The sequence below is a fragment of the Xiphophorus hellerii genome, chromosome 5, assembly GCF_003331165.1.
Source record: "Xiphophorus hellerii strain 12219 chromosome 5, Xiphophorus_hellerii-4.1, whole genome shotgun sequence".
In the NCBI taxonomy this organism is placed as follows: Eukaryota; Metazoa; Chordata; class Actinopteri; order Cyprinodontiformes; family Poeciliidae; genus Xiphophorus; species Xiphophorus hellerii.
This window is the reverse complement of record NC_045676.1, coordinates 11,270,939-11,291,842: the sequence shown is the minus strand read 5'-3', so window position 1 is coordinate 11,291,842 and position 20,904 is coordinate 11,270,939. Positions and strand designations below refer to the sequence as shown.

At 38.6% G+C, this 20,904-nt stretch overlaps 1 protein-coding gene across 3 annotated transcripts in view; it reads right to left on the bottom strand.

Annotated features, from left to right (window-relative positions):
* Positions 1-20,904, bottom strand: part of LOC116719982 (rab11 family-interacting protein 4B) — a 38,378-nt gene that overhangs the window by 8,216 nt on the left and 9,258 nt on the right. Inside the window, exons 1-8 of one of the 3 annotated variants that reach the window (XM_032562902.1) lie at positions 19,411-19,868; positions 6,056-6,306; positions 5,644-5,829; positions 4,629-4,763; positions 3,134-3,169; positions 1,991-2,090; positions 1,411-1,514; positions 123-263 (exon numbers count right to left, since the gene is read on the bottom strand). In XM_032562902.1, coding sequence (XP_032418793.1) covers positions 123-263; positions 1,411-1,514; positions 1,991-2,090; positions 3,134-3,169; positions 4,629-4,763; positions 5,644-5,829; positions 6,056-6,306; positions 19,411-19,488 — 1,031 coding nt within the window. In that variant the 5' untranslated portion in view covers positions 19,489-19,868. Of the gene's footprint in view, positions 1-122; positions 264-1,410; positions 1,515-1,990; positions 2,091-3,133; positions 3,170-4,628; positions 4,764-5,643; positions 5,830-6,055; positions 6,307-19,410; positions 19,869-20,904 lie in introns of those variants that run through there. The other 2 variants (XM_032562903.1, XM_032562904.1) reach the window with 2 other exon arrangements.

Genomic DNA, 20,904 nt, shown 5'->3' with positions numbered 1-20,904 from the left:
TGAAATAGAAACTGCATGTAAAGTTAATTTCTAACTTTAACATTATATGCAGTTATATAAACTGCATATAAAGTTAATGTCTAACAGTTGCTTTAGTATGAGAGTGCCTGTGTGTTTCTTACCGGCTGGTCAGTAGCTCTATCTGTGTGTTTTTGTCTCTTTCCATTTTGCTGTAGGTTTCTCTGTGTCTTCTTAACTCCTCCTGGAAATTTTGCTCCGCACGAGTCTCTTGGTCCTTCAGCTGTTCCTCTAGCTCATTTACCCTGGCATGAAGAATTTGTCACAGAATATTACCTTTAAAGTAAAATTTGAATTGAGATTGGTGTTTTTTTTGTTAAATACTAAGGTCCACTTCTCATGAGATGAAGACTGATCCACAGTCTCCCTATACTATAAAAAAGTGGCATGGAAAATTTCATCACCATTTAACAAGAACCGTCTCATTTCCAACTTCAGACCCTGCTATGTGGTAGAATATCACACAACTGGACATCTCATTGAGCTTATCACAATTTATCTAAGTAGATATATGCATCCATCTATCACTGAGTTTAGCCTCCTGAATAATATTACCCCTGCAGCGCTCTTGAAGCATACCTTGGTGGGTGCAGTCACAAGAGATCATACACAAAACAATCTAAAGTCTGTGTGTTTTGAAATGATTACTGTGGTCACGCAGGAGTTGCAATGTCCACACACTCTGAAACTATTCAATTCTTTGAACACTTAAGCCGACTTATTTCTGCTTTTCTATAAATAAATATAAACATAAGCTAAATATGGTTGCAGGACTCTCAGTCTGACACGTTCGAACTGCATTCTGACAGAAAAACGTTGCATTCCTCAGTCTCCCAGCAACCACCACAACTGGACCTGGACACAGTTTTCAACTTCTCCCCAGCATTCAGTCCTGCTTCTGCAAGAAGCACTCACAAGCTGATTCTTATGTTCATGGCTCCTGAATAAGGCATAGTACATATTGAAATGGAAGTTTATATTCTGCATTAAAGCTACTTCATGACACCTTTTAAGTGATAATCACAGTAGGGTAGCAATGCAATGCACATAACAGCCATGATGCAAAAGTGATACATTATTTGGAATGCTGTCTAGGAGTATGAAGATAATAGCTTGGGCATAAGGTCAGCTACATGCAGGTGCATGTGGGCACCGCAGAACAGACAAAACCACTGCTGTAACCATGGTTCCCCACACACCACCATGACAGTCTCACTTTTGGTTAGACTGTCATGTTTGGTTAGACCGTTCTTAAAACAGTCAGGGAACGTGAGTTCAAACACGAGTGACAGGATCAAAAAAACTCTATAAGATTCTTTAACAGAGTCTTCATTTGAAGTCAAGGGTCCTTAAATTACAACTAAAACCTAGAAAACAATAAGTGGACCTTACCTGTGTACAAGTTGTGTGTTCTCCTGCTTCAGTTTGGACTTCAGGTCACTATTCATCAGAATCTCATTCTCGAGTTCAGCTACCTTCTTCTCAAGAAAACTCACCTGGCAGAAACAGGTTCAGTATATTTTGAAAATATACATTCATGATTCAAATATTCAGGAGAATGACTTAAAACAATGTTTTACACAAAAATTAGAAAACTTATGCAAAAAAAAAAATAAACAATCAAATAAGTCACAAATAATAGGAAGCTATTTTTTCCCCCAAAAATATGATATGCTGTTTATAATTAACTTAACAACACATACACAATAAACAACTCATCCATCAGTTCGATTTTCTAATGGGTCCAGGGATCTATCAAAGATGAGGCACTTCACGGGCAAGTTGCCAAACTATCTAAAAAGCCTCCCCTTCCATATATTAAAGACTTGAGATATTCTTGCCCTTCCACTAGGCCATACATCCATAAGCAACATCCTTTCATTTTCTGGCATTTTAATGCTACATTTTAAGATGTCCAAGCACTACATGTGCAAATCGCTGGGGGACACAGACGAAACAAATGAACTCTCACCTTCTCGTTGATGTCAATGTCACAGGAGTCGATGCTGTCTCTGAAAAGGTCTTCCGTACTGCCATTGCGGCTGCTGAGGTTGCTGTTCTGGAGCAGCTGCCTGCTCAGACACAAATACGTGCACTTAGGGAACATGTAGAAGGCTGGTGAATACTTCAGTATATGCATTTGAGTTCGCCTGGCTGACATTCTGTTGTATGATGTTAACACAACGAACCGCTTTTAAAAGAGATGGAATAGGTTCTGCTCCATTAGCGAGAGTAATGTAGAGATAGGTGAGAGGAGGAAAGAAAGAGAGAAAGAAGAGAGGGAAAACAGACGACAAGGAATAAGAGAATAGATGAAGAGAGCAGTAAAACAGTGGATGTAATCAAACTAGACATGTACAATAAAAAGAACAGGGAGATGGGGCCAAACCTTATTGAGTACATATATCAGGTCTGACAGGCCATTTTCATTCTGTCACCATAATTCAGTTTGTGTCGCTACAGTTGGGACAATAGCTTCAAGAGAAGACATCTCATGTGCTATTGGTTACCTAGCGGTGGCCAAAAAAGCTCTTGCCCAAAAACCAAAGGCAAGATGGAATATTTCAGAGTCAGGAAACATAAATATATTACAAACATAAGACACAAATAATTGAGGTTAGCTTTTCCACAAATTTTTTTAAAGCCTGATCAAATCAAGAACACACTAATAAAATAAGTTCAGAATCATTTCCACCCCATCTTGTCACAACCTGCTGCCGAACTTTTCGCCTCTGTGTGCATGCAAAACTATTGTGTGATTGGTCATAATTTCATGGGCGTGTTTCTTTACACAGAAAAGCACTCGGACAGCAATTTTGTGCACTGTGCATCTCGCTATCCATTTACCTCCTTGATTATGCTTGTATTTTTCTCTGGAAGCCTGGAAGCCTAGTTAGTGATTAACTGTTATTAGCAAACACCTAAGTGATAAGGAAGCATTGAGTGGCCTTTTTCATCCATTTATTGGTGGCTATGTCAACAAACAGATCAAACACAAGCAGTGTGGACCATAAAAAGCATAAACACACCACTGACTGACCTTTGGTTCAGACAAACAGCCATACATACTATAGCAATGAACACACAGACAAACATATACGGCAGATTGACCTACCTTCCAAAGGCAGTGCTGGAGATTTTTCGACTGGGACTATAAGATAAGAAAAACAAAAACAAAAAAAATAAACATTAGTTTAGTTTTTTTTAAATACAAAAAAGTCATACATAATCTGAATAAAAAAGAAGAATTACAATACAGTGGCAGGAAAAACTGATATAAGTAATCTCATTACGCTTTTAGAGCTAAGTTAACCTCTTTAGAACTGAGGATAACTGAGATACAGTATTTCTCAGTTACCTTCCTTTAAGTTTCAGTTACATCTCTCCTTTATTCTTTCACTTCCATCCCTTCAAATGTAGACTTTTTCCTGCGTCTGATTTATTATTCACAAAATTAATGTAGCATTATCAAGAGAGCCATTGTGGATTTCAAAAAGGGAAAAAAAAAAAAACACAAAATAAGGAAGTAGTGACATTAACCATTATTCTGCTAATTTAACACTCTCTGATGATTTAAACGAGTTTGTCAACTGTCAGTCTGTGCATTACTGCTTTCAGGTCAACAGTACAGATAAAATAAGTGACCATGGATTATATTTCCATAAATAGCTACCCTGTAAACAATGGCTGTTGAGGTAAGCACCAGAGAGACAGCTTTACAGAATAATCAATTAGTCTGTGTGTGTTTATGTACACGTGCAACAGCTGCTCTTTGAACACCTTTGTGACAATATGGCATCACTTTTATTATATTATGGTAAAGAAGCACTCAAACCAAACAGTGGAAATACGAGAGGAAGATAATTGGACATAGAAAAACCTGTAGAGTGCCTAAAATAGCTGGCAGCATCTGTTCCTGTTGACTTGGTGACATTAAGGTGGATGTTTGTTGTCATGCATGATCAAATTATTGTGTTTTATACACCACTGTCACTCTTCCAAATGGCAAAGAAAAACATCAAGATATTTCATAAAATATCAGTAATATCCGTCAGGGCGGCCTGACAGTAAAACTGTCAGTTAATTACATACATTTGAAAACTTTTATATAAGCTTCAGAAGAATCTTTGATAATATTAGAAAGCAAACAGCATCACGAAAACCAAGGAACACAGCAGACAGGTGAGGGAGAAAGCTGTGGGGGCGTTTAGAGCAGAATCAGATTATAAAACAATATCACAGCCTTTCGACATCTCAAAGAGCACCGTTTGAAAATGAAAAGTGGATGGCCCAACTGGAAACCTACCAGGACACAGCTGTCAATCAAAACTGAGAGAATGAGCAGTGAAATTTTTATCCAGAGAAGCAGTCAAGAAGGCCATGGTAGCTCTTTGTGAAAGTTGCAAGAAGACCACACTTCTCTTTGTTTTTCCATATCAATCACACATTTTTTTAATGATTACACTATTTTTTTAAAGTACTCAATAAATTTGTACAGAACTACAACTACGATTTCCAACAATTTGGACCTGATAGTCTGCTGAATTAATTTGAGGTCAAAAAAGCCCTCCTGGTTCCAGAGGTTGGTAATGCAACCTGCTGTGTATTACCTGTGAGCCCTGAGGTTTTTGAGCCGAGCCTCCAGGTCATTGAGCAGGTTGACCTTCTTACTGCACTGGGAGCAGTAGACGTCCATGAGCTCGCCGGCGTACTGGTGACGTACCTTCCGAGGGGTCTGACCCGCGCTGCAAACACAAACACACAAACTATTGATTTTTCTGCAAAACCTAATTCAGGTGTTTTAACAAGCTAAAGGCATAACAATGAACGAGTGACAAGAAAATAAATGAGACTGACACAAGGAAGGATCTGTGTCTTTTTGGTTGTGTTTTTTCTGGTGAAAACATGGTCCCCATTTTGAAATTTAATCCCAGTTCTGCAGTCTTTTGTCTGATTGGTATGTATGGAACGAGTGTGGAGTTGTACTGCCAGTCAATCAACTAAGAGGATTAGTCCCATTAACCACATTGATGAATATTAACACTGCATGCAGGGCCTCAACTCCTGAGCCTCAACTCCTGTTCCTCAGTCAAAACTCAGAAAGTATAACTCCAGTGCATATCTGGAGTTATACTGGAGTTTAATCTGCAACAGCCTGCGGATTAAAATCTGCAAAAAAATTAATGAAGTTCAAGACCCAGAAACAAAACAGCACTTTATATTTTGCCTCATCACAAATTAGCCTTTGTAAACTACACAACACACAAAAACAAAAGAGGGGGCAAGTTACTGTGGCAACTTGGTGATCATGTTAAATATGGCTTTTGTTGGAAAAAAAACACACAAAGGGGTTGCATATTGATAATATTGATTTGTGAAGCAGTTTTCAAAAATTATTTTCTACACTTATTGTTTTTGTTTTTTATTTTCCCTCCCCCTCTCTGCCCCACCCTTTTCTTTGCACTTTCTACCACTATTATCCTTTGATGAATTGATGAATTATGCAAACAGGTGAAAAGGGAATATCATAATTAGACTAAAAGCCACTGACTGCAATATAAGAATTATCTCAAAATTAAAATCAAAACATATGACTAAACGTTTTCTTATTCAGGCCTCCATTACCTTGAGGGTACAGATGAGCCGAGGTCGGAGTAACCGTTAGTCCGAGTCTCGTCGTCTGGAGAGGGGCTGCTGGGAGTGTATTCTGGTTCCTCCCCTTCACCGTAGTCCTCAAATTGCTCTTCGTTCAATGAGGCGGAAGAACGTGTGGAAAGGTCGGAGGTTATAGAGATACTAGCCTGAGCACACCTGACAGAGGCAAAAAACATGAATGTTACCCTCTGATTACATAGCTCGCATGTCAATAAGAGAAGGCCAAAAGACAATGTCTATTACAGACAAGTAAAAACTGAAACAAAGCTTGTAAGAACAAACCAGAAGTTTCAATGAGTCACTCAGACATTTCCCAGAATGACGACTACGGTGACATTACAGGAGATAAGACAAAGGTTAAAAAGGCTCTAACTGTGCTTACTTGTCCCCAGAGAAATAGAGCTCTCCCAGTGTGTCTTCCTTGTCCAAGTGTCTGGTGAGACCCTCTGGAGAGTCAGACCCCTGGGAGCTTTCCACAGCACTGTCTCTGTCTGACTCCCTCTCTTTGCCCTCTTCTGTTACCCCCTCCTCCGACTCCTCCGACTCGTCAGGGAACAACTGGCACTCGGGGACAGGGTCAGGAGAGGTCCGAGAGCACATGATGACCGGGAGGACCTGCTCCTCCTCGCCAGCCTGGAGAGAAATGAGAAAAAGGTAAAAATAGAGACATTCGCAGACTGATTATTATGTTGCAGTAGTTCTGGTAAGGCACTGTTGGGGTTATTCTGGGACGGTTGAATGCTAGAAGGTAGATTCCCAACATTCCTCCACTGATTAGTTATTCACTAACACAGCAGGTCATTAAAGATTTAGGATGGTAAGGACATTGGGTCAGAGGTCAGAGGTCCCACTTTGTCTTATTTGTGTCACGTAAACTTGCCAAAATCTGATCTAATGCATCAGTGGACATCAATCATCTCTGCATATAAAACCGTTAAAAGCCTCACTGAGCGTAGGGATCATGATGGCAGAAGCTTGCGATAGAAAGTAGAGGAAATAGATAAATGAAAGTTGATGAATCTGATGGCCAGGAATGAAATGTCTGAGAAAATGAGTAGAAATGATCAGAAACAAAAAGCAGGTTGTGTGTGTATAAGGAAATGGGCTGTGAAGAAAACATTTATCTATCTGACCTTAGGTTATATTATACACTGATAAAAAACTGATCAAGATTGATGAGTTTATCTTTCAATTTTACATAAGTATGAGTTTCCAACTAAAGAAAAAAGCTTCGGTTAACAAACAGTTCCAATTAAAAAATGCAAACTAAATGAACTGCAGACAGATATTTCTACGGATGGGTGGATAGACAAACAGATGGAAATATTGATCAATTTGTTTATGGAAGAAAGGATCAATGAACAAACTGATAAATGTATGAATAGATGAATGGATGGTCAGGCTGCTGAATTACTGGACAGATGAGATGAACAGATACATGAAGAGGGACAACCAGATAGACAAGCTGATAGACGGACAGATGAATAAATGGCTTTGAGACTAATGAGTGAATAGATAGAGAGATAAAACGGTTGGTTGGACATATAAATAAACTGACTGACAAATGAAAGGCTGGACAGATTAACTAATAAATAGACATAATGACACATTGTTGGAGAATGAATTGATGAATAATGGACACAAAGGTGAGAAGGCTGAAGTTGGAAGGACCAGACTGACAAATATAACATTAAACAATGAAATGGGAAACAACGTAAGGTACATATTCCATCCCCATCCGCCCACACTACATATTTTTTTCAGATTATTCAGGACTCTGTAGGAACCCCATGACATTCACAACTGCAGCTATTTTAATGTAGTTCCCCAAAAGCTATGAAAGTATTTTTAATTAAAAATAAACAGAAAAAAAACCTCTTAAATAATGTGAAGTCAGAACTCTGAAACAGTCATTTGAAGCATTTGTTTAGCTTAGAGCTGTGTGCAGTCTCATGGCATTACCAAGCAACTCAAACAGTCCCTGTAGAGCATTTTACATGCAACCGTCAGTGGTTGAACACAAATGGGGGCTGTGCTCTGTAACAAAGGGCTGGCCGGGGCTCTGAGTGTGAGTCACAGCGAACACAACAAAAGAAGAAGAAAAGTCTTTTACCGTGCCTTCCCTGTAGCTGAGAAGGACACGCACTGTGTGATGAGGTAAAGAAGAAACCAGAGAATTGAACACAAACTTCAATGATGTCAGAAATGTTCAAGTTTAACAACATGTGCTGCATAACTTCAATGATGTCAGAAATGTTCAAGTTTAACAACATGTGGTGCATATAAGCACCAACATTAGTTCTGGTAATAATTTTAATGCATTAGATGGTATAGAGCAAACTTTAGTTTCCCCACTAAATTCTAGATCTAAGTCACAAATATTATTCTATGAATAATTAATCTGCTCACGTAAAGCCTTTGAAATAATAGATAAACAAACATGCAGCAGAAGAGTTGTGCCAAAGCATACAGATGATTCACATGCAGAGCTCAGAATCTTCTGACTGCAAGAACTAAGCGTACATAATTAGAACTGTTGATCATCTGGAGCCAATCTGGTTTCGACCTGAATTTGAGTCAGTCCTGCTGTTTTATATCAAATCAGTTGTTCCAGGATCCTGGCTTACCTTATCTTATGGTCATTTTCATGACTAACTTTATCTGGATCACACTCCCCATTCATGTCGGAACCTTTCAGCTGATCGCCGAGGTGTGCAGAACATATGTGCATTAATATGATCTAGTAGGGACTGCAACTTTGCTCAAGCATACTATATTAAAGTGTTACAGCAGCCAATTAAAATTTTAAAGTAAACTGAAATTGATGGTTTTTGACATATGCATACATGTGCACTCTCCAAGCAGCACTAGGTTGGACTTATGAAAAAGCAAAGCAAATGTACATTCAGTATGTGTTTTGACAGCCTGACGCTTCAACTGCCACCACGAGTCTACAGGATGCTTCAAGTTGTTTAATATCCTTGAGCAGAAACACAGCTATCCACAGAGGCTTCACCTCTGTTACCATCTGCGCAGATTACTGTTGACCTCTGATCACACTGGAGCTGATTGGTGGCTTAGTTTTTAGAGCATTTTTCAGCATTTTTCAATTCGGATTTCATTTTGGATTTTATGATTTTTGATTTTATGAATATCAGAAATTCTTCCAGCTAAGCAACTTGTTATTATCTGCACTTCTCCAATCAGCTTAAATCAAAGTACCGTTCTTCTGAAAAATGTCTGGAATTAATTAAATTCTACTCAGATTTTCAAAGCTAAAACCAGTGACTGCTGTTCTTAAAAAAAGGGATACCTGTTTGATACTTGATACCCTCACCAGTCAATTATCATGGTAGGAATATAATTTCTAATAAAAACAGTCAATGAGCTGATCAGAGATTTTGGGCTGCAGTTATTTTGAAGATAATTCTGTAAAGAATTTTGTTGAACAAATGCATCTTAACATAAGTACTCTCCACTGAATGTTTGGTTCAGTGCATGCATTTCCTTCTCCATTTACTCTATAAAAATATTGTTCTCTGTTGCTGCTGAGTCTGACCTAGTTAAAATACAAACTATCATTTCTATCCAACACTTCTTCCTGGTCCCCCAAGTGAGCTTAATACCACAGGAAAAAAAAGATATAAAGACATTCAAGTTGTCTTTATTTTAATTCTACCTGCACAGTTATTGAATATATTTTATATGTAGATGTACTTGATTAAATTCTAACTCAATTCAAACTCAAAAATACTTTATTGATCCCCGAGGAAAATTTAATTATAAATTAGATTACACATTTATAAGACTGACATTTTTCAGGCATAATATCAGTAATTTTCAGTCTGTCTCAAAACATTCGAGCTAGTTTCTTCACTTGCCATGATCTATTAAATGCCTCCTGATACATGCCACATGTGTTATGAAACATGTAGAACTATTATTGAAGTGACAGCGGGGTCAAACACCTCTAGAGGTTTCCTTTTTGCACAGATGTTTTAGATGAGAAACATAATTTTAAAAAAACAACAAAGCAAAAAGGAAAGAAGAAGGTCAGCTTACTGGGAGGGAGGATATGCAAAACCATGCATTATTCACATCAAGTGCAGGCAGCGTAGTGACAGAAAAAGACTGAAAAGGACACAAAAACAATGTTCAGGGGACGGTTGTCAAAAAAAAAGTTCAAGACCCAGGACATGTGAAATATTGACAACAAGCTCAGTTTGTTTTTCTGGCTTGTTTTCAGTTGTGAATAAGTTAAATAATGTAAAAACATGAATGTTTGGCTGCCAATGAAACCATGCAAAGCTCATCCTGAAACATATCTTGTTGAGTCATGAAATTTGTATGCCTCAACAGTTGAGCAACATTCTGGAGGATTAGAGCAATGAAAACACTGACCTGTAGATGCTGTTGTACAGCTGCTACTACAGGGCTAGTTAACAGGTAGGTCAGCAAAACAGAGTTTTCTCAAAACAAGTGGATGTGGCTGTTTAGCAGAGATACAGGCAAGTGTCAATAAATGGCAGTTAGACAGACTGGGTCCACTATCTGCAACTTTTTAGTAACAGGGTTTTACAGGGAATATTTTGCAACAGCTGCGGACAGTGTTGCAAGTCATCACTATACATAACCGTCTTCACCACAGTTACGCTGTGTGTAAAACAACAACAAAAAAAAATTTATAAAAAAACAAATGTTGTGCTTTCAGTTGTATAATCCAATTCAGTTTAATCCCTGATCTGAACCAAATCAACCCTGATTTGAGACAAATCAACAGAAAATGCATAATTGTACAGTTACAGAAAAACGATATTTGTTTTTCACATTAGTTTCACTAACGAAAATATGAAAAGCCTGCCATCTACATATAGTCCCATCAACTCTAAAATGCCAAAGTAAAATCTAACACAACCAAATTAAGAAGTGGTCTAATAAATAGAGCCCACCTGTGTGTAATTTAATCTCAGTAAAAATTCAGCTGTCCTGTAAATGTGTCAGAGGTTTGTTAGAGAATATTAGTAACCAGACAACACAGCAGACAGGCCAGGAAGAAATGTTTGGAAAAGCTTAAACCAGGGTTAGATTACACACCATTATGCCAAGTTTCAACATCCCACTGAGCAATGTTCAATCTATCACCTGAAAACATTGCTTGGCACACCTTGAAACCTACAAAGATGTGGCCATCCACTTAAACTCGAAGGCCAAGCAAGAACAGCATTAATCAAAGAAGAATCAAATAGCTGCAGAGATTCACAGCCCAGGTGGGAGAATCTGTTAACTAAAGCCAAGCAGCTCAAAAATCCATTTTTGAAAGACTGGCAAGAAGACAGACAGTTGAAAGAAAACATAAAACGTAGGAGACACAGCAACCATGTGGTGCTCTGGTCAAACGACAACTTCTTGGTCTGCAATGCAACAGGGTATGGAAATCCAACATTGAACATGAGCCTGAACACACTATCCCCACAGTGGAAGGCGGTGTTGAAAGATAGCAAAACTTTAAACTAGGGTGTTGGTTCACCTTACCAAAGGAACTCAATCCAAAACAACTGTCTGACAATCCTTTAGTGCATTGGTTCAAAGCATGTTTATTTCATCATGACCCAGTCAAGGTCTGTAGAAAAACGTAAAAAGTAACGTTCACAGAAACGCTTCATCCAATCTGAATGAGCTTAATTTTGTAAAGAAAAATGGGCATTACAACTTCTAGATCCACAAAGATGGTAGAAAAATACCTCAAAGAACCTGTAGCTCTAATCACAGCAAAAGTTTGTTCTACCTCAGGCTTTTTTCAGTTTTGAGTGGAAAAAACTGAACACCAAGTTAGTGAATGTTACAAAGCAAAATGTGAAACGGTTCAAAGGGTATGAATCCACTTGCAGGTCTGCATGTACCTCGCACAAGCTCTTCTTCTAAATTACAAACAATGTACAGAGAGCATCATGAGACGTTTACTGGCTTCCTGACAAAATTAGGGGGCTTAGAAACCTGTTGAGCTGCAAACATTGATGGTGTGGCATCAATGGGATAAATACAAAGAGAAGGAAACTGAAGCAAAACCAGGAACCAGATCAATGAAACAGAACCGGTGGTAATCCTTTTTTTTTTTCTTGTTTTTTTAATAAACCATAAATCTGTTTTGGTGATGAAACTTTTCTTGGAATTTTGGCAGCAGATAAGAAGAGAAGCAAATAAAGATGACAGCTGATTGATAGTGATTGCAGCTCAACAGAATGATAAAGCGTTTTTCAAGCAGGAATTCTACTTTTGTGCTTGAACCTTTTGTATGTTTACTTTGGTCCAGAGTGAGTAACCAAGAAACAATTGCTCCAGAAAGGACTTCAAGTTAAATTTTAGTAAACCTTTGTTCTTTCTTATCTGTTCCTCAACCAATGCTGCTTATGTTCTGGTACAGGAACACATGCTTCCAGGAACCATCCCTTTGTAATTAACAGATAAAATACCATGCACATTTTTGAACAGGCTGGACTCATCTTTTTTTTCACTGCATTCCATGTGCCTTCAAAGCATAACTCCCAAAAGTCTCATATGCTATAAAATACTACAGCTATTAGATCCTAGATCATCTTGTGGTTACAAGGTCAACAGTACAATCTTCTATCGGCCTAATTAGAATGGTTCAATAGCAACTAAAAGTGTGATTTTGACATTTTTTCCTCAAAACTGTGATCTTTTTTGCGATTAACCCACATGAACCTCGGCTTTGTTCTCTCTCTTCCTCCATCAGAATGTTCCAACTTCACTTTGTGAGGTTCAGCATCTCAAAAACTAAAAATACACATCAGGTGTAGGAAGTGAGGGCAATGAAAAACCTTCCAGCCACCAATGACATGCAGAATTTCCCTGCATGTCAAAGTCACATGACTTTGAGACACATTGCTCACTGTAAGTCTACAGGAAGCAGGGATTTCCAGGGAAAGCTGCAGCAGCCGTAAAAAACATACGCTACCAGGAAAAGCTTTAGCTGCAATTTGAATGGAGGTATTTGCTTCATGTGAAGTCAGTGCAGCCATCACTGCACTGTGGTGGTTTCACACCCAAATATTTAGCCAATCTCCCAAGGGGTCAAAGGTATAATTATGGCCCTTTAGTTCTCAGAAGGGATATTTGCCTTGAGTTTCAGATGAGATTAGATGTAGTTTAAAGTAAAGAACCCTCCAGTATTGCTTTTTTATGCATCTCATACTGTAAAACAAACAATTTATTCCCCAGCTAAGCCGGAGTGATTTTTTTTTTAGCGATATGAAAAAGCTCTGTGGTAATGAGCATCACACATCTGAGACTCCACATAACGCTCATGCAACAAATGTTATACAAGTGCTCGTCAAATGTTGCAGCAATGACCACACTGCAACTTTACTTAATTAAATGTTGAGTTATGCAGATGTCCTGTCTGCACTAATGAAGATTCTGTAAAGTCATCATGCTGACTGCTTGGAACAAATAGCACTGACAGCAGACTGACTTATTTTCTTTGGCTCTGATTGAAGTTTCATCCCAACATGTTCCAGTTGGCCAATACGCGTAGATGACAGGCCCACTTGAAACTAATGCTAAATACGCTAAGGTATAAAGCAAGACTAGACAAACTGTGACTGGAATTGTAAAGTTTGTTACAGCAAATGAAAGGATGTGAAAGTAAGTCTATGATTCCAACTTGGGCTAATATTTTAAACATAAGTAGCTAGACACAAAATCAGCAAAGGCATTTTTGCAGCACAGCAATCAAAGCATAAAACAAAAGCCCTATAATATGAGGGATTCAAGACAAACTCAAACAGGAAAACTAATCATTATTTGTAATATTTAACTAATATTTCAAGTTAGATATTAAAAGAAAAGTTTCTGTCTCCTTCACTCAAACTACCCGTTTTGATCTGTTGATATGCTTTGATAAAAGCTCACATGCGCACGTTTGCTTGGAGTGATACAGGTTAATTACTGAAGGCTACCCAAGTTAATTTTACTATTCAATCAGCAAAGAAAAGTATTTTTCAAGCCAAACAACAAATTTAACGCATATGGCATCTGTCGTTAAATATACAGACACAAACGTTGCTTCTGCTTCTGCTCACACCAGTTCAGTCTATGCTGAGTGCTGAGGATCAATATCATTTTAGAGCTGAACAACTCAATAACTTTAATATATATCACAGTATATATATATACTGTATATGTAGCATCCATATTGAGTCTATATCAATAGAATCTTTGTTTTCTTTTCTAGAAAACAATAACACAAAACTTTCCAGACCATAACTGCAACTTTGAGATTTCACTTATATGTTTATTAAGAATGTTATGCATATTGAACATTTGCAGTTTTTCTTTTACTCATAAATAACTTAAAAGCAGGAAAAAAACAGCAAAGTACAAGATTCAACCATTTTGTTTTAGGTTGATTTACACCAGATCTCTCATAAATAAGAGGTTTTGCTTTTCACCGGAGATACTGAAGTCTCTGAAGATGTTCAAAGAGCTGAGATCTGTTCTGAAAGCTGCCCTCAGAGAAGATTTCTGGAACATCTTTGTGGCATGTTTTCTGAGCATGTCTAGATTAAAAGGAATTATTTAGCTTGCAGAGCTTTTAAAGGAGTTTTTCCTGTTGCCTACCAGTTGCGCAAGTAGTTGGGATGGTAACTAGTCATTTTGTCATCCGGTCAAATGAACAGAGTGGTTAGCAAGAAAAACAGAAAGGACTTAACAAAGGATGAGAGCAACATCTCAGTGAAACATCAACGAATGGGCAAATAAACTTGCATAGGTTTATACTCACTGTGCTGGTGCTTCGAATTAGTCTGAGTCAGCAGGAAAAGGATTGAGCAGGAAAAAGAGACTGAAAAGGGTAGGATAAAAGAGAGAAAAGATGGAGGGATTGAGGAAACGACGGATTGATAGCAGCAGTATCTCCCTGCTTGTGTTTGTCAGGCAGAGTAGAGAGACGAGGTATTTCTCTGCAGAGGCGTTTCCTGCATCTCTCCCTCTTTGTTCGTTTATCCCCTCTTCTTTGCCATTCTTCTAAGCTCCTGAATTGCTGCCACAACAAAACTAACTTAAAAGGTGCAGCGTTTAACTTCTGCTTTGATACTCAGTGTTAAATCTGACTGCCTCAAAGTCCTGGATCCTGTCAAATGATAATAAGACGCGCCGGGACAGAGAAGCCTGTTAGGCTTTTCTGAACATTTAAACCCATTTTAAATCCAAAATCTACACAAGTGATTTTTTTTCCAAGTAAATATGCAAGCCATTTACACATTCCACTGTGTTTCTAAGTATTTAGTCACATGTTTAAATGACAAGCAAGCCTATAAGAGAAACTGAATAAGCTACAGTAAAAAAAATTAAACACTCAAGTTCAAGTCAAATGAACAAATAGTGTTTTGTGGGCCTTCAATTGGTATATAGAATAATCACATTAATATTTCTGTCATATTAATATCGAGTTAATTACATAAGATTCATTGCATAGTCTTACCCTGAAAAAAGTTTGAAAAATGCAGTTTTTACAATTATCCAGTAGATAAAAAAAATCCCAGTTTTTGGTGTATTGTATAATCACAATTATTGGTTCCCCTTAGCAATTCCTTTGAAATTAAAGCAACTCAAACATTTTATAAATGTATACTTTTTTAAGTTGATATACTAAGACTAACTGTATTCACATGCTTTAGTTGGATGAGACTTGGACTAACACTCCAGGTTGGTTTGGCATGAAACAAAAGATCAATGTGTGGAAAAGCACTTCATGCCCAGTACTGGGTATGGTGGAGGATCTGTGATGCTGTGGGCATGTTTGTCATCCAAGAGCCCTTTGAATCTTCCATGGACTTTTGAAATAACAGGGCATGCCAATATAAAAGCATGAGGAACCGTACCACAAAACCGAAAATGGGTCAGCATTGAAATGCAAACGGCTGCCATGTTTGGTAAAAGGCAATTAAGCAAAACACTAACATAAGGGAATATAGCTATGACGCTGGTGATTTTGATTAAAGCTTCTACCTTTTAACCACAGGTATATTCCCCACTTTTTAATTTAAATATTGGAATTTTCTAGTATTTTAAATATAAGATTACACAACAGCATTTAAAGATGAATTTCTTTGAAGCCTTTTTTTCCACATCTACAACCGTCATTGTACCTCGACAATTATCTCCACTCTAGTTTTCCTAGACAGGCTGATACAGGACAGCTTGTGTTTTTGTGCATCTATCTCCCTTTGGATCCATATTATAATGCTCCTCTGCAAGGCAACGCTCTTCCTACGCACGAGCACACCAACACATTACACAAACGGGAAATAATGACTCATATTTCACTACCATCATGCCAAACACTAAGAAACTTCAATTCCAGCAAACGTCCAACATGACAGCCGAACAGAAATGCACGACTAGGAAAATTGAGAGAACTTTTTTTTTTTTTTTTACATTCTGACTGAATGGTACATTACAGTAAGAGACCATGTGTACAACTGTTTCAGGAAGAGCAGCCAGGTAGCTGCTTGGATTACCAAGAATGCTGCAATGGACAAAGGGACAATGCAGGGAGGGACTGCTGAGGCCCAATGAAGGCTGAGTGGCGGTATTGTCAACGAAACCCAGTTCAGTTACACGTATGAAACCCCCAGCATGGGGAAGACTATGGACCACATTTAATGTTTCACTTTTGACTTGACTTAATGAGAAGGAAATGACTTCACCATCAGGTTGATGACAAAACTACAACAGTTAAAGTCAACAAACGTGTTTGAATCCCAACGTTAGCTGATGTACCAGAGTGTACGTACATGCACGTTCTGATCTGCTTATAGTGTAGTTGCGTTAAACAAGGAGAACTTGAAATACATCCTCCTGATGAGTGATTTAAGTGTCACTGATGTATTGTTTGCTGTGTGTTTGTTAATGAGTGAAATCCAATGCCGAGACTTGATTCCTGAATGCATGACTGGACATGTGAACAACATTCAGCTCTGTACTGCTTGTCTCAGTACCGACTGAATTTGTATTCCATCTGTCAAGACAGCTGAAAGGTGTTGTCTCTTTTTGTGTCATCACAGCTTTTAACAAACTGCGTTGACACTCTCTTGGGGGGGGTGTCAAGCAGCACCCCACACCCTCACACCTCCGGTCTTCATTGATTGGAGGAATTTAGGAGGGCTGGACTATGTAGGTTTGGCAGACTCAGCAGATAGTGAAGCACTTGTCATTTTTCAGCTGTTACCTGTGAACTAAGAGAACTGCAAGAACGTCTGCCGTTGTTCCCCATAAACTCAGTCAAAACCCATAGCTGTGTTAGTGGCTAGCAGTCCCCTGTTTAGTCTACAGATTGTAGTTTCTTTTTCCTCAATTCTAACGTGTTAGAAACTAATGCACACTTTGTATGTGTGCATCTTTGTTTTGCTTTGCTTACTGCAGATTAACCTCCCTCCACTCAGTACATCTTAGCACCGACTTAATCTAGTTATTCTGGTCCTTGTGGAACTACTGTACACTAACAAAGAAAACAGACTCTGCAGCAGTCCCGTTTAAGAAAACAAAATCAAATTATTTTCAAATCAATCACAGTAAGGAAGCATAGGAAATATATTTTGAAGGAAAGATGTCTGGGACAGTTTCAAGCCTGAAACAATCACCAGCAAATCTGCTCTGGTGAGGGAGTCCAATCCCATTATGTAATGTCCAGTCACAGACCTGCTGTATTCAAAATGATGGCGCTGTCTGACGTCACAGGTTGCTATTAACAATACAAATAAAGCTCGGCTTCACATATGAAAGGCCAATGTTTAAATGTTGTTGAGAGAATAATATGTTGCTTTTACTGTTACGTATTCACATGATTTACTTTTTTTTTTTTTTTTTACAGCAAGTAGTCTACATTTTCTGTACAATCAACCAAATTTAATCAAATACACATTTTCAGCTTATTTGTTTTGCGGTTTTGTTGTTAGTTATTATAAAACATACCCTCCAAAACACACGCTTCCACACAAAACACACACACAGGGCCACTGATAACATCACATAAGGCATGGGGAAACTTTTGAGAGTTCTGTTAAAGATGTCAAATTGTACTTTTCTTGTTATTTGTTCATATTCTCATATTTTTAATCAAAGTTCTACTTCAAAATGTAAGCTTGCAATAGCCAGAACACCGGAAATGTGGCAACAACAAACCATTTAAAAGGGATTTCAGGATTAAGAACACTTGAATGATTAACTTAAGATCTTTGGAATGATTTCAAATCAAGTAAATATAAAAACTATACAATCAGGTCATTCCTTAGATTATTTTCAGATACTAACAATGTTTTCTGCACGACTTCAGCACCACGTGATATTCTGATGATCCCCAGACAGAGTCTTATAATTAGCCAAGTCGCACAAAAACATTTACTCAAATGCCAAATATGCAAAGAAACAAATGAGGTCAAATTCAAACGGGAACATTAATAGATTCAACAATTGTTTTCACTGTCACCACGTGCTTCACCATCCACCATGGATGGAGTTCATGAGAGTCAAATTGACGAAGACACAAAGTTGAAATACTTGCAACTAAAATTCATCTTAAATACCACACTGTCCATATTAAAGCCTACCAATTGTTACTGCGCCGACATTATGGCTTTTGGGCGCCCTGTGATCTAATTTAAGCTAGATACATAAAACAAAGCAGAAATGCCAGGGTTTTACCGTTCAGTGCACTTGTTAAAATCTCTGCGCTTTGGCAAAACCCCACAGAACAAATCTCGAATGTCCTGACCAATCAGAGTTTTCATCATTAGTGGACAATTGTGGGTGACAAAATACACGACAGAGCAATATCTTTAACAAGACATGATATGGTCAGAGCTACTTCTTTGCAATTAGACTTTCAATACCTCTGACCGTCCAGCCACAAATAAATTTAACACATGAAAATATAAATGCAAAATTATATTTGAGGTCTGATATGCTATCCTTTCAGTATGAGTTTAGTAACAGCATTAATGCATCATTGGGATACTCTTACGGATGGACAAGTGGATGCATCTAAAAACGCTAAAATACATCTGAAAATAAATGCCAAAGGTTTTAAACCAGTGTGTCATATTAAGACGAAATGCATGGAATCCAAACTCACTACAAAATGCTCATTTATGTGCAGCATGATGTTTATAAAGTCAACAAACCTGTTATCCCATTTCCCCTCTAATCTTTCCTCCACAAATAATCTACCTGGATATGAAGTCCCAGACCTGTCACATTTCTTTCACTCACTTCTCATTATTCCCTGTTCTTCCCAGCAACCCTGATTTCCAATTAATCCCATTACCATCAGCAAAGATGTTGGACCACCAAATGAAACAGAACTGGGAAGGAAAAGAGAAAACCACAAGACTAAAGAAAGAAGACACTGATGAAAAGTGAGTGGACTAAAGAGACATGTTGTCAGAGGGATGAAACCCCAACAGCTGAGAAAGAAGGAGTGGCAGGCTGTGGGGCAGGGTCAACAATGTTTAACAACCACATTCAGACACAAACCGGGGCCACAATGGACCCACTGCTCCCCTTTAACTCCCCCACCAACACAAGCAGTCACTGCTTTGGTCGTGTTTCCTCTAAAACTCCCTCTAATGACCTGATTCTATGTTTTGTTCTCATTCTGTCAAGTAATATTTCATCACCCCCACATTTCAGCAGGCTGGGTGCATTCAGGTCTCTTACCCCGTCAACTACGAAGGGGAGCCCATGTTCAGCAGTCTCCCTCTTTCCACCGACCAAACCCTCATCCACTGAAGTCATCCACCCGCCCTGCTCTCAGGGGCCAAGTCCGCGGAGTCTCCTCGCACTCTCTCTCTCTCGACACACACAGGTGTTCCCTTCAAAAGCAAGTGGAGAGGAAAGCCGTCGGAATAGTCCACAGAGTGAGTCCCCGGTAGTGGTTCAGTCCTGGGAGAGGCAGAGGAGGGTGCAGGATGTAAAACACTGCACCGGCTGCCTGGCTTTCTTTCCTGCACCGACACAAAGTGCAACTGCCTTTCTCTGTCTCTCCCTCTCTTTCTCTCTCTCTCTCACACACACACACATCAAACACACACTCTGCACCTATCACCCTCACACACTTCCTCTCAGTCGCTGACTGGCTCGCCGGCTTACTTGCATTCACACAGTGAGAGAGCTCAGATCAGGCAACAGTTGTTGAATTGATGGCCCCTCCCCTCGGCTCCCTCCCTCTTTGCAGGTGGTTGCTTAGCAACTGACCGATGTAGGCGGGGTTTGCGAGAGTTCTCACATTGCTGCACACTCTGCACAGGGGCTGCCGCCTACTCAGGCTATATTTGCATAGCAAGCCCTGCCTGCCCCGCTTTCTGTCTGGCTCCGACGGAGAAGAGGCCAGAGCCTGTGTGGGCCGGCTGGCGGGGGCTGGAGGTGATGGGAGCAAGAAACACAGAGTCTAAAGTGATGCAGCAGATTCCTCAGCATCGATCACACAAAATGGGAAAAAGATAGAAAAGGAGACAGGGAATAGGAAAAAAAACAAAAAACTCATCCTTTTTAAAAGTAGCATCAACTGAACTTTGTAATGTTTTGGCATGTTAGAAAAACACAACCTTAATGTATTTTGTTGGGATTTTACACAAATGGGTGCACAGTTGTACAGTATTTGTGTCATACCGGATTCCAGCTCTTAAATAAAATTATTTATAATTACTGATTTTGTGGAGTGCCTTGTAAAGGTTGTCATATCCCTTTTGTCATGTTTTTTTTTTTTTTACAGGAAGAAAACACAAAGTTGTGTGCAGTTGGTCAAATGATAAATATATTATACATATTTTGTTAAAAATCTGATAATTGTGGAGTGCATATATTTAAGCCCCCATGTTTACACATTAGGTGACCCCTGATGATATTTTATCTAAGAGTATTAATAAAGGGGATTGTGTTTAACAATTTGTAGAACAACAATGCAAAATACACTTTAGACCTTTGTGTGTAAAATCTTGTAACTTTCCCAAGAGTGAGAGCGTTGTAGAAAAGGTGAGAGGATTGACTTGCGCTTTGTAGTTATTCATTTATTTAAAAGGAAATCTGGAATCCATTTGGGTTAATGTTTATATGTAAGGTTAGATAAAGTTTTACTGCTTGTTTTTTTTATTTTTATTATTATTATTACTTTAGTTACTGGACCCAGCAACCAGTGGCAGGAGCTAAAAGCAG